Source organism: Macrobrachium rosenbergii, chromosome 23 (genome assembly GCF_040412425.1).
Source record: "Macrobrachium rosenbergii isolate ZJJX-2024 chromosome 23, ASM4041242v1, whole genome shotgun sequence".
Lineage (NCBI taxonomy): Eukaryota > Metazoa > Arthropoda > Malacostraca > Decapoda > Palaemonidae > Macrobrachium > Macrobrachium rosenbergii.
The window spans coordinates 35,955,278-35,970,275 of NC_089763.1; the positions used below are offsets into that span (position 1 = coordinate 35,955,278).

A 14,998-nucleotide genomic window follows, 5' to 3' on the forward strand; every position below is an offset into this window, starting at 1 on the left:
CTGACTTAATTATTTATTCTGAAAGCAATATAGCTCCCAAAAAGATAAATTAATGAAACCTTTGATGGCAGATTTTACGGTTAAAGTTGATTGTATGTTTATTTGACTTCATATCAGTAACTTTCACGTTACAGAAATCATACAAAAATGATTTAAAACTAAACCCCTACTGTGCTTCTCTCCGCAGCAAACGTCTGAATCTCTCTCTCTCTCTCTCTCTCTCTCTCTCTCGTGTAATATCAGGTTATGTGTAAAAGTTCTGAGAACTCTCTCTCTCTCTCTCTCTCTCTCTCTCTCTCTGTGTGTGTGAGTATATGTGTGATATCCACAGGGTTATGTGAAAAAAGTTAAGACTGAGAACTGCAAAACTTTCGTGGAAGCCCCCTCTCTCTCTCTCTCTCTCTCTCTCTCTCTCTCTCTCTCTCTCTCTCTCTCTCTTTCTGAGTATATGTGTGATATCCATATAGTTATGTGAAAAAAGTTAAGAATGAGAACTGCAAAACTTTCCTAGAAACCGCCCCCCCCCCTCTCTCTCCCCCTCCTCGTTAGAGACAGGAGACCACCAGTTAACTATGCAAATTCTCAAAATGTCATAACATGCAGAGACGAACGTCGTCCACCCGTGTTGTCTGGTGTCCCCACGACGAATGCGTCCCTGCTCTTGCAGGAAACGAGTCGAATATTCAATTCAGGCGGTCGTTTGCAACTGCGATGCTCCAAACCAATCGCGAGCGGGACGGGCAAAATCAGATCATCTAATTCGATCTACTATTGAAAGTAGTGCAGCCTTTGAAGCGGGGAGCTTTCCTCGCGTCACAAAAACCGAAAGAGGAAGATGATGATGAAACGAGTTCAGATCTTTGAGGGGACTTCATGCCCCTTTTTATATAGTTTTATTGAAAGAGTGAGTTTGCAAGGGAAAAACGAATATACAAAAACACTGTCTATGAGAAGCGTCTTCTCCTTTTGATGTTTTGTGCGTAAATAAATAAACGAATGAATATTCATGCTAGCTGTGAGTGGAAGCAGTCTCACTTAGGTTACGAATTCTAATTGATTTAACTTTTACTGTCAATGAAATTTACTGTTTGAAAGAAATTGTCAGGAAATATTTCCTGACTAAATGCATGAAGAATTTAAAAATTTATATTCCTAAAGCTTTGAATGATTAAAAACGAAGGAACTAAAACAAAATGTATGTCCTTTAATGGTGCTGGAATATATAATCATTGATAAGAATTCTTCTTAATAGTTTAATGAAGTGAGGTCTCATAATTTTAGATATAACTTTGAAATTAAAAATCTATAAATTCAGGGTCCTTTCAAGTTCTTGTCTGGTGTCAAGACAGAATGGAATGAAATGAACAAACTGGCTAAGAGAAAATAAGAGAAAGTAAAAGAAAGTAAGAGAAATATCCAGAATTTGCCGAAAGGAGAAATCGGAGAGGCGTCCCAGAGGCCCCCGGTGTCCAATCACCCAAAAATGGAAAACTTCCCATTGGTTTTAATTAAAAAAGGCCCCGTGAAAAATGGCAGTCGGGATTCGGGAGTTGTCACCAATTCCGCCTCAACTTTCCTTCCAATTAGAAGCCGCTGAAAGATTCATTAGGCGTCGGGAATCGAAGGCGTCGGGACGCTGCGTCATCTCTTCGGAGGAGGAGGAGGAGGAGGAGGAAGAAAAGTCGTCCCTGTTTCTGGGAATAAAAGTAGTCCTATTTCTATGAAAAAGTCGTCCTATTTCTATGAAAAAAGTCGTCCTATTTTTTTATGAGAAAAAAGTCGTCTTATTTTTTTCTATGAGCAAAAAGTCGTCCAATTTTTGTGAAAAAAATCGTCAAATTTTGTGTGTGAAAAAAGTCGCCCCATTTTCCGGGGAAAAAAGTCGTCTCATTTCTGAAAGAAAAATCCCCTTTCTAAAAAATGTCGTCCCATTCCTGAGAAGAAAATTCGTCTCATCATTTCTAAAGAAAGTCCTCCTATTTCTATGCTCAAAAAACCATCCTATTTCAGAGAAAAAAGTCGTCCCATTTGTGAGAGAAAGTCGTCCAATTTCTAAGAGAAAAAGTTGTCCCATTTATGAGAGAAGTCTCCATTCGTACCGGAAGGTTGGGTGAATTTTCTAATCCAGTAGTCCGAGTTATGTTACGATCTCGTTGTGAGATGTAAAAGAGATCATGACAAAAGGGATTATGGGAAACGGGGGTGGCTTGGACGTGTCCTTCGCCCAACCCCCGGGAGAATATGATGCGATTGTGTCAGCTGGAGATCAGTGGAGATTTGTGGAAGGCATAACACAGGCCAGTTGTGTTCACTCAGTGTTATTATTATTATTATTATTATTATTATTATTATTATTATTATTATTATTATTATTATTATTATTATTATTATTAAATAGGATGGCTGCATTATTCTAGATAATTTTATATTGAGTCTTCTCAATTTTCTTATAATTATTTTCTCTTCTATGTAATATTGGACAATAACTGGCCAGTGTTAATGTCTTGGTGGAAAAATATACATCAGAAGCGTGTCTACAGAAATCTTCATTTTGTGTACAGCAGAGAAGGCAGTGAAATAGGGTGTGATAAACCCGTAGAGTTCAACAGTCGGATTCCGACATTGAATTATACTGTTAAACTCTACGGGTTTTCATACCGTATTTCGCCGACTTCTCGGATGTATAAACAAATAAAAACTTCAGTACTCACGCCGCTGATGTGTTTCTCTCTGCCAAATTATGAACATGGGCCAGTTATTCTCTAACATTAACGTAGAAGAGAAGAAGATTATAAGGAAAATGCTGAGAAGACTCAATATTATTTGAAAATAATAATAATAATAATAATAATAATAAAATAATAATAATAATAATAATAATAATAATAATAATAATGAGGGGACCACTAGTCCCATTCGCTAAAAGAAGAAGAAGAAGAAGAAGAAGAAGAAGAAGAAGAAGAAAAGGCCCCTGTGGCCTTGTTCCATATGAAAAGGGTTCATCTTCTGAATAATAATAATAATAATAATAATAATAATAATAATAATAATAATAATAATGATGATGATGAAGGGACCACTCGTCCCATTCGCCAAAAGGAAGAAGAAGAAGAAGAAGAAGAGAATCCCAGATCAAAACAAACCAACGGAGGGACTTTACCGCAAGATATGAGACACTCTTCGGACTTCGCTTTCTTGTCCCAAAGTTATCCCGAATGTTTGATGGTCGACCACCTGCGAGACCTATCACATTAATTAAACCTTCCTCCGGAGTTACTAGCGACTATCCGGAATGGCCTTTTCGTCGCCAAAATGTAATTAAGGGACTAATTGGTCTCGGGATTCTGACGCTGTCTGGTGCAGAATATGAGGAGGTCTTGGGGATGTGTGTATATATATATATCTTATACCTATGGCTGCATCCAGCCACAACTGACTAACTACCAGGTCTATCTAAAAGAAATGTCTGAACCTTTTCTCTCCGCCACGGGAGAGCAAACCCCCGACCTCTCGTTGATAATACAACTACCCTAACCTCTAGATGACGTTCAATACAAAACCATGAATTTCAGAGCTCTAAAGAAACTGGAAAATACAAACCAGCACATCAGGTGAAGTATTAGTAAAAGTTATCAGCCGCAGAACCACCCAATATTGGACAGAGAAGAAACAGAGAAGAAAAAGCAATATTGCGGTTCAAGAAGGCGCCCGGTCTTCCATCTTCCTGAGGGTCATCGCCTGAGCTCGACGAAAAGTTCGTAGTTGAGAGAGAGAGAGAGAGAGAGAGAGAGATAAAAACAAGCAGAAACGGATCTCTGCTCGTGGATGTTCGGCGACGCGAAGACAGTAATGCGATCGATCAATGAGGAGGGTAAATTGGTCGTTTTCAGGTTACGAGAACGGTGATAAAGGGGAAGTTTTATTGGTCGTTAGGGATAACTCTGAGAGAGAGAGAGAGAGAGAGAGAGAGAGATTGGTTTTTGGCGCTCAGAACTACCTCTTCTAGTTGAGTTTATGTCATCGTTGGTGCAATAAAAATAATATCCAAAGATAGAGAGAGAGAGAGAGAGAGAGAGAGAGAGAGAGAGAGAGAGAGAGAGAGAGAGAGAACTGTTCATGGGATGCTCGTATCTAATGAAATTTGTTTCGTTGTTCATGTGATTGAATGATAATATAATTTAATTTTTTTTTGTTCCTGTATTACAATAAACAATTAATATAGAGAGAGAGAGAGAGAGAGAGAGAGAGAGAGAGAGAGAGAGAGAGAGAGAGAGAGAGAGAGAGACGCAATATAAATTAATGTTCAGGAAATCCACTGCCTATTAGGTAGGAATGATCATAATCAGCTATTATTATTATTATTATTATTATTATTATTATTATTATTATTATTATTATTATTATTATTATTATTTCAGTAGTTTTCAAAAGTTTTAAATATTAACTGAAAGCATCTTACGTCATTGGTGTAGTTTTTCTTGATTATATTGATTTGCATTCATATATTGTTGATAGGAAATAATAATAATAATAATAATAATAATAATAATAATATTAATATTATTATTATTATTATATAATAATAATAATATTATTATTATTTCCTATCAACAATATATAATACAAATCAATCTAATCAAGGGAAGCTACACCAATGACGTAAGATGCTTGCAGTTAATATAAAAAAACTCTTGAAAACTACTGAAATAATAATAATAATAATAATAATAATAATAATAATAATAATAATAATAATAATAATCAAATATCTCTAATAACAACCCTCCTAAAAACTACTTCTTCTTTTTCTGCTACAGAGACGATGTCGGAGATCACGGGGGCTCCCGACTTCTACGCCCAGGAAGGCAGTGACGTCACGCTGTGGTGCAGGTTGCGCCATTTCACCGAACCTCCCAGTTACGTCTTCTGGTACCACGGCAACGACATGATTAATTACAATGCCGACGAGAAGGTGAGGTAACCAGGTGTTTCCTGGCGTTTGGTTGAATTTGTATGGTCTGTTACTTCTTCTGTTTGTTTAGAATGAACTGGTAAATTGTAAAATTAAAACTGGGAGATCATATATTGTGGCTGACCCTTTTAAAGAACTGATTACTAGTGATCGGGGTTGTTTAGTGTCAGGAAAAATACATGTTTTCATGTGTTAATTTTGGCCTTTTTTTTACGCTTAATGATTATTACACTTAATCATTGATTGTAGTTAAAAGGTTTTCGTACACATACACACACACACACACACACACACACACACACACACACACACACACACATATATATATATATATATATATATATATATATATGTATATATACATATATGCTATATATATACATATATATATATGTGTATATAAACAATATATATATATATATATATATATATATATATATATATATATATATATATATATATATATATATATATATATATATATTATATATATATGTGTGTGTGTGTAATGATTCAATAATGTATAGATTTATATAAAACATGTAACATTATATAATATTTTAACCCACTGACAACTAATAATTAAATTTCCATAACGAAATAACAATATATATATATTTTTCCAGATCACCGTCATAAGCCAGGGAGGCGAGAGTAGACTCCGGATTCAAAAAGTCGAGAAAAAGGCGTCTGGCAACTATACCTGCATGCCAGCCAATGCCAGGCCCTCTTTCATCATCCTTCATGTCATCACAGGTACTATTGGCTGCTTCGTTTATGAGTCACCCTAGACAGTCTGATGCTTGATTTCATAAAGCCTGACTTTGTGAAGGAATTGTTATGAAATTTATTATTGTCTCTAGCCTTGAGGCTTTTATGTTTAAATGCTATGTCAGTTAAGAATGTCTAATTAAACACGTAAGGTGATAATAAGGTAGAATTGCTCATAAATGATTGATAAAAATACTCAGATTCTCCTAAAGTGTCCTAATTCGATAAAGAAAATGGGATTCGGTAGTTATTGATAATATTCCTGTAAGTTTTGGCAAATTCAATATGCAGGGGTATCCACAATGTCATTTCTGACCAGTCCAAAATATTTTTGTTGGAAGATGACTTATTTTAATAAGGAACGAGAAATGTTTAAGCAAAATTAGGCAAAGCATTATTATTATTATTATTATTATTATTATTATTATTATTATTATTATTATTATTATTATTGCTAAGAAATTCACAATCTCGTGAAAAACAATCTGTGGAATAAAAATCCACAATTATATAGTAGACTATATTGGTATGTTTATTTTACATAGCAATATAGTTTACGATTTAACTGTGGATTTTTATTACACATTATTATTATTATATTATTAAGAATTTCGGCTGCATTCGTTCACAAGTCATGGCGGAGATCGTGTCCAGCTAATTCCACGGAGAGATTTAATGTTTAATGCTTTGAAGTATTGCCTATCATTGCAGAACATTGCAATTTCAACCTCACGTTAAAAATCAAACTTCACATCACATCGCCGGTGGTTTCGGATTCATGCAGACGTAAATAACTGTAAGAGAACTTTTAATTCCCAGGCACGAAATCCCTTTGGAGTCGTTCGCTGCGTGAAGATTTATTATTATTATTATTATTCCCTTGGCTTTACCGAGTATATTCATGATGAGCCCCGCTGATTAAGCTCCGTTTCCCAAAGAGAGAGAGAGAGAGAGAGAGAGAGAGAGAGAGAGAGAGAGAGAGAGAGAGAGAGAGAGAGAGAGAGCCTCTCCTAATTACACCTCTGTTGTTTGAGCGTTGTGCAAAATGCAGAACGGAAGTACCACGACAGAAGATTCTCTCTTTTTTTTTGGCAGTTTATGCGCGAGGTTTAGGAACTAAATTCCGTTCGAGAAATGGAGAATATATCTCTCTCTTTTGATGTTCTGCCATTAAGTTTTTTGAGAACCATTGCGTGAGATACGCGCTGAAAGTTATAATATTCGTATACGTCTAAAGGCGAGAGGCTATCCGCTGAAAGATACAGATTTATAAAGTTCTCTATACTTTGAGGGCTTCTCCTGAAGAAGTTTCATCCCTAAAATGATTTTCCCTAACGCGTAAAGTAAACCAGGTTAATGTCCCATAAGCCTAACTCTCCTACACATTTTTTTACAAGTTTCAGTCGCAAAAAAAAGACAAAAAGTAAAAAAAAAAGTATAACGAAGCCTGTGGTTACGAAGCCCACAGGCGTAAGCAGACTAGGTCTAATTATGCAAAGGATAATGACCTCCCCTTTTTCCTCATCATCATCATCATCTTATTCATCATCTTATTCCTGTTCTTGTTCTTCCCTTCAGGAGAGACACCGGCAGCCATGCAGAGGGCGTCCGCTCCGCCCCTCGACAGCGCCTTCACCTTAGGCCTAGCTTCGATATTCATGCTCCTGAACGGCCTATGATGAGGTCTTCTGCCTCCTCCTCCTCCTCCTCTTCCTCCCTCTTCTTCTTCTTCTCCTCTTCCTCCTCCTCCTCCTCCTCCTCTGGTCGTTTGGGAACTTTGAGCTCGTGTTTGTGAGCGAGAGGATGGAGCTGTATGTGAGGTGTGTCTGCATGCGTGCTTAACGTTTGTGGGAGTATCTGTAAATGTGTATAAAGGCTGCGTGTATGTTTTTGGGGAGCTATCTACATGTACATAATACCTGTAAATGAAAATATGTTTGTGAGGTTTACCTGTATGTGTATATAATGCCTGGGAGTGCATTGCTGTTGGTGAGGTTTATGTGTATGTGTACATAGCGTTTGTGAGAGTATGTAGACTACCGAGAGACATTCACACGTGTATTTATAATCCTTGCCAATGCGACAGATGTTGGCGAGATTTGTATGTGTATATAATGTTTGTGAAGGCGCAGGTGTTCTTAATGTTTATGAGCATCTGTATTTGTAAATAACGGTTAAAGGTGAATGTTGGTGAAGCTTACATCTCTGTTTGTATATAACGGTTTTAAGGAGAGATATTGAGCCATATTTGTATGTTTGTATAATGCTTGTATGCATGTGAATGTATGTTGGTGGAATCTGATAAATTCTGTAACTACACACCATACTGTGTGTATAATGTGTATGTGTGCGTGTATGTGACACCTGGAAATCAAGTTGTGTTCCGTTATAAGTGTCAAGTTGCTTTGTCACTACTGTCATATAAGTGTTAAGTGCTGCTTTTACAAGCTGTCTATTTCTTCCATCTGCGCTTTTGCTTCTTAGCTCAAGAGAAGGTGTTTGTTTTGTGTATGTGACTGTTTGTTTTGCCCGTTTGTTTATCTCGCATGTTTATACCCGAACGTGTTTGGGGATGATTTTTTTTTTAGAAGAAATGTTCGACTTCAGTAAATTTTAGTACATTTACTAACACAGTTTTGCACACGAGGGGTTCATCTATGTTACAGTGAAACATGTCATCAACACGTGGGAAATTTAACGCATACATGTTACGAGCAGGTTGAAAACATTAGCAGTAAAACAGGTTTAGCAGTAAAAGGATGAATGATGCAGTGAATAATGCCACTTTTTTTCCCTCAGGAGCCACCTAGGTGTAATATGTCTATTGGTTGATAAAAATCATAAAACACACATACACACACAAACACAATCACACACACACACACACACAGTCACAAGTGTCATAAGATTTCGCAGGAATCCATCAATAACATTTTGAAGTATCATGTCACAAACGAGAAGAGAAAATTATGGATCAGTTTTCCGGATTCAACTGAGGATCCGGATTGATTTTCAAATCCATCCAGCTCTTCCGAATATGGCGTCACTATCTGCGAAACTTCATTGAAATCCATCAAAAACATTTAGAGAAAGAACACCAGAAAACACGAAAACATAAGCGACAGGAGATGTTGCGTAACTTCTGTCGAGCTTCGTTGGTGGAGGCAAAAATATATGCGTACATAGACCTTTGACTGAATAACATGTCCATCACATAGTATTTTCATAGGATGTGACCGGAATAACCTTAGAAGTTTTTCCTCTTCGTTTTTCCCTGTATTCATATTCCTGCGTGAGAGAGAGAGAGAGAGAGAGAGAGAGAGAGAGAGAGAGAGAGAGAGAGAGAGAGAACATTGGCCCATCTCACATCTGTTTTCCTTTCTGGCATCGAGAAAAACAATTTCTTCTTCTTTCCTTTCGCCAATCTGACAGCTGCTTCGATCTTGCTCTCAAGAGATGTGTGTGTGTGTGTGTGTGTGTGTGTGACGAGGTTGCAGAATATATAAGCACGTGAGTTGTGGGTTACTGGTGTATGTGCGTGTGTGTTTGTTGGTAAGTGTTGGTCTGAAAGTGTTTGTGTTTATTAATTCAAAGGATGTTTGTGAATTCTGTGATTCAGTTATTCTGACAAGGGTTAATCCAAAGGTTCGCGACTCGGCTGAAATGGGGATATATTCAGTACATATGCGTGTAAATAATATTTATATAATAACCTGTTTCATTTTGTCCCTTTTGTGAAAGATCTGCTGCGGGGGAGTGTGAAATTTCCCGCCCATTTTGAACGATTATAAACTATGCCAGAAAAATGGTGGAAACAAGTCTGTTGCGTAACATTCAGTGGCGGAAAAGTCTGTCTGAAGTGCTGATCTTCCTGCTTCCGTGTTCCCACGATCTCTTTATCTGAAGGAGATCAGCTGATTTGTTTCCCTGGATCTGGCACGACAAAACACCAGGTATTGAAATATCTATCAGTGGCAGAGTTTCTATGTCAGGACGTTAGGTCCAGTGACAAAAACAATTACTGGAAGGTGAAAGTAAGGCAGAAATACCTTTGTTTATGTTGAAGGTGAGTGTGTCTTCAGTACAACGTCGAAGTTATAATACAACTGGAGTGACGATCTTGATAACGATAATGTTAGAAGAGAAGAGTCTGAACATTTATCTTGTTGATAATATATATTTTCACAGAGTGATATATGTGTGCGTAGGAAAAATGCCAAGTTTTTCAAACGAATTAGAGAGAACTTTATCATGAAAATACCAGACAGAAAGCTTCTCAGTCTGATGCTGTCGCGTATCTGTACCATTGAGGAGGGAGCCTGCAGCTTCCTCCATCTGTTTGTAAATATTTACTCAACATAATTTCTATATAGAATTTATATTCATACTCCAGTAACGTCCTGCCCCGTAAGACCCCTCTCCTGTCGAATTTCACAATGGCCCCCCCCCACCCTTTCTCTCAAAAAACCTTTTCATTCTCCCTGGCCCGCTGTAGGAAGTAAAGAAGCGGGAACCCATTACTCTACTCTGCTGTATAATGAGTTGTCAAGTGTCCCATTTAAAAGAGAAAGAAGAAGAAGAAGAAGTATAAACAGAACTGGCGAAAGGCTTAACAAATTCAGTTGTCGAGTTGCTCATTTCTGGTCTTCGGTTCCTGTATATAAACCCCGTGACGCCATCTGGTGAATGTCAGTGTGGCTACGGACACTCTCCAGTCAGGACGTAAGATCTGTCCTTCATTTGATCCACAATGGTAAAGCTTTGTTTCTTCGTCTTTTATTTTTTGTCTCATAGATCAGTGTGTACTACTAAAGCTGCTATGGGTGCGACGTTCACGTGAATATTTATAATAATAAAAGTTTGTTTAAAAAGCTGGTTTGTTTCATTTCCTGTCACAGTGGAATTCAAAGTGAGAGGGTCGATAACGAATAAAAATGGTTTAGCAAATCCCCATTGCTATTTCATTTGATGACCTTCTGCAGAGAGAACTACGTGATTTGGTGTTTTATCCCCTTTTTTAATTTATCAAATTAAATTTTATGTCTCGGAGGTTGCAATGGGGATATTTATCTCACGGATGGAAATTCCGATTTTGAAAGATTTAATAGATATTATGCTCTTTCCGTTTATAGATTTCTCGCAATAATTATTGCTGATAACATTGAATTCAGTGTTGGTGGTTTGGCCCTTTTTACTGAACCGGTTGATGAAAAATGTATAATATCTGGAGAAGCAAGCTAAAGAAACAGTCTTCATAGAACCCCGTTTGTCTCTCTCTCTCTCTCTCTCTCTCTCTCTCTCTCTCTCTCTCTCTCTCTCTCTCTCTCTCAAGCGCAAACACAAACCAATCAACACCAATAGATTAGGATATAATTCCTATCGTCACTGAGCACTCAGCCCTCAGCACTCAGCATCTGGTTCGCCACTCACTCTGAATGTGTCTCTCGCTCACCATCAGATTAATCTGTTTCTGATTGCGTGTCCCTCTCCCTGCCTAATTGCCTTTAAAATCTAGTAAACAGATCAAGGAAGACTCCACACGGAGATAACAATCAGGCTGATAAACAGATCGAGGAAAATTCCAGTCGAAAACAGCAATCAAGTTGATACCCAGACCGAGACCCACAAAAGATCTTCCAGATATTCACCGAAACGGACTACTGTTCGACGCATCCGCCGTGTCAGCTCATTAAAACCAGCAAACAGCGAGCGGTTATTGTCGGGGCAGAGAATACATACATAAAATAATGCTCCATTTCAGCGTCTGGACAATGAGAGCTAATGAGTGGCGAGAGAACAATGGGCCAGAAGGGATGCTGAAAAGATGCTCAATTAGGGGCAAGGCTGATGAAGGCATTCTCTTCCAGTCAGTCAGACTGTTTGCTAGCTTGCTCGTTCCTCTGTAGATCTGCCTGTTGTCAGACTGCTTGCCTGTGTCTGTTTTTGTCTGTCAGGGAGACGGTGACACGGCAGAGCTGGCCAATGACAGAACGATGACCAGTTATCAAAACAGACAGAATTTGTAAACAAAACAATTTCATGACAAAGCAAGACGCTGCATCAAGGAAGGACAAAAAGACAACTGGGGTGTTTACAAGACGCTGAATCAAGGAAGGACAAGAGGAAAACTGGGTTGTTTACAAGACGCTGAATCAAGGAAGGACAAGAGGAAAACTGGGTTGTTTACAAGACGCTGAATCAAGGGAGGACAAGAAGAAGACGATTGGGATGTTTGCAAGACACTGCACTGAAAGCGAGGCTTCTCAGGTATTGCATTTCATCATCAGATGTGAAAAGTAAAGAAGGAATTGAACTGACAAACTAATATTTCATATTCTAAAAGACACAGGCACATTGATAAACTAATCTTTAACGTGACACAATTATAATCTTCCGGTGACATACAAAACTGAAGGATGCGTCAATTTGAAATTTACAAACTTCTCCACAAGTAAATTGCAGTATCCAGCAAATTCATTGTTGAGACTTGACAAGGCCAACTAATAATGAGGTACCTGCTTTTGAATCTAAATATAGAAAGCTGTATAATGCCATTCGTTCAAGGGGGATGTAATTGGAGGATTTTTTTTGTTGCTATATTCGTATCTAAAGACTAATTATTAATCTATTTCAGTTTGTTCAGAATGAGGGACTTTACCTGTCCGGGAAAACTGAAGTAAACGCACGGGTCTACCTTTGAGTTTTTGTTTCTGTTATGTTTAAAATAGTTCAGATAGTTTTGTTGCTGTTATTTTTGTTACATGTTGCAATGCAAGAAAAGTGCTATTACTAATTATTTGCAGGAAACAAAATTGTACACCCTGAAGAGGTTTGCCATTTTTTTGTAAGTTTTCGAAAAGGCACTAATTTTTTGGTATCTCATTTCAGTCTTGATGAGAGATTTAATTAGGTAGTAACCACTGACTATCACTGACTATACTAAAAAGCAGAGCCTATGTTCTGACATAAAAGACAAGGCTACGAGGTCACAAGGCGTGAAATTGTCTTAAGACAATGAAGAGACACGGCTTCTACGACCAGTTAACGAGAAGAAAATACACCAAGAAGTGACGATTAACTGAAATCCATTGTGTCTGAAAAGGACCATAAACAGGAAACCTCATTTAAAGGCGAAATGACTTGAAGATTCGCAGAAATGGAGTTTAAAAAGTACTTTTATTTTCCGCTAGGCCGAGAGCTCTCTCTCTCTCTCTCTCTCTCTCTCTCTCTCTCTCTCTCTCTGCCTTTCTCTTCCTGACGGGGGCCAGACCCCATTAAATTGACTGCTTGTCTGGGAAGACATCCCTGAGAAGATATCCCACGCCATCGGGATATCTTCCCCAATGCGATGATGAGATCTATCTGTGCCCGTTTGAGAATCCACCTTAAGACGCAATCTATCACACCAAGAAGGTCTCCCGAGTTTCAGTAGAATTTCAATGCCCAGGACGCCATTGATTATAAACTCCTTTGACGTGGAATGAAATCTGGAGGGTATTAAGTGCTTCTTTTTCAGATTTACTCGTTTCTTTTTATAAAGAAGCAGAAGGAACAAGTAAGGAAGGCAACAAGACACGGCTAATGAGGTCTCCTTGGAGCTGTGAGCGAAGGAAAAGCCGATTGGAGGAATAAATCAGATTTGATATTTTCCCTTGTCTCAGCGGTAAAGATGTGACACCGATTGTTCTTTAGTATCTCTCTGAGAAAGTTACGTTTGAGGGAAAGGCTAATGAAGTATTTTTTTTATAGTGGACGAGAGTAAACTTACAAAGCGTCAGCATGCTACATCATTAGAAGGCGTGATGTATATACGCAGGTACACCACAGAGAAATATATATATATATATATATATATATATATATATATATATATATATATATTTTTTATATATATATATATATATATATATATATATATATATATATATATATATATATATATATATTTATATATTCCTTCTACAGAAAAACAGTACATGTCCGGTCTCTGCGTAAATGGCCCAACTACGGAAAAAGGATGGATCTCATATAATATAAACAACTCACATCCCCAAGGTCTGTGATTCCTTCTTCACGATTTTATCTATTTCCCCCGAAGGCTGACCGTCCATCGTGGCTTCCATAAGTCGAGAGTGCCTCTAGGAAGAGGGCCTGAGATAATCCAGACACTTATGATGACTGATGATCTCGTCAGGCGAAATTGATGTCATTCCATTTTCGGTGTTCGAGGTCCTGTGGTATGTTGTGCGGTCTCTGTCACGCTACTTATGTTCTCTTTACTTTTTTTTTATTATTTTTCTCTGATTTTTGTATGTTCATTGAGATGAAGTAAGATTAGAGCACTTTTTGTTATCTGTTAAAAGAAAAGTATTGTGCTGGCTTTGTCTGTCCGCCCTCAGATCTTAAAAACTGCTGAGGCTAGAGGGCTGCAAATTGGAATGTTGATCATCCACCCTCCAGTCATCAAACATACCAAATTGCAGCCCTCTAGCCTCAGTAGCTTTTATTTTATTTAAGATTAAATTTGGCCATATTCGTGCTTCTGGCAACGATATAGGATAGGCCACCACCGGTCCGCGGTTAAAGTTTCATGGGTCGCGGCTCATACAGCATTATACCGAGACCACCAAAAGATAGATCTACTTTCGGTAGCCGGATTATGTGCTGTACAGAAAACTCGATTGCGCCGAAGAAACTTCAGCTTATTTTTTACTTGTTTATTATTGAGGCCTCTCGTCAGTACAAATTCAGTTTAATGGAATAAAAAATTTTACAAAATTATAAATTTTTTTATTGTATTTTGGGTGTCCATTGAAATGAGAACAATTTCGAGCAGTTTTTATAATATAATTTTTCTGAGGCTTCATTGATTTGTCGAGTACAATCAATCCAATAACCATTTCTATTATACTTTAGCTTATACAAACTATAAAAAAAGAATTACATTTGTTCATCATTCACGCCAATACGAAAGCTATTCAAAGACATGATGTGGTACGCTTTTGTGTCGATATCAGTTGTGGAAGACCATTTTCAGCTGAAGCAAAATTATATTTGCGTCCTTTTTTTATTGTCTGATCTTCTGGAGACATATAAATTAAGGATACATATATATAAAGAAATTTCTAATTCACATCAGGATCGAACCCAAGTCTTTCAATTGAAAGACCTGGGTTTCGATCCTGATGTGAGTCAGAAATTTATTTCTGCTCCACACGTGATTGTGATTGATTGTGTTATATATATATTATATAT

The 14,998-nt window shown here is 37.5% G+C and overlaps 1 protein-coding gene across 2 annotated transcripts in view; it reads left to right on the forward strand.

Moving 5' to 3' along the window:
* LOC136851500 (zwei Ig domain protein zig-8-like) overlaps positions 1–10,614 on the forward strand; it is a 61,147-nt gene extending 50,533 nt beyond the window's left edge. For both annotated transcript variants that reach the window (XM_067125638.1, XM_067125639.1), the window contains exons 6-8: positions 4,818–4,972; positions 5,599–5,728; positions 7,322–10,614. In XM_067125638.1, coding sequence (XP_066981739.1) covers positions 4,818–4,972; positions 5,599–5,728; positions 7,322–7,422 — 386 coding nt within the window. In that variant the 3' untranslated portion in view covers positions 7,423–10,614. The remainder of the gene's footprint in view (positions 1–4,817; positions 4,973–5,598; positions 5,729–7,321) is intronic.
* Positions 10,615–14,998: the final 4,384 nt, after the last annotated feature.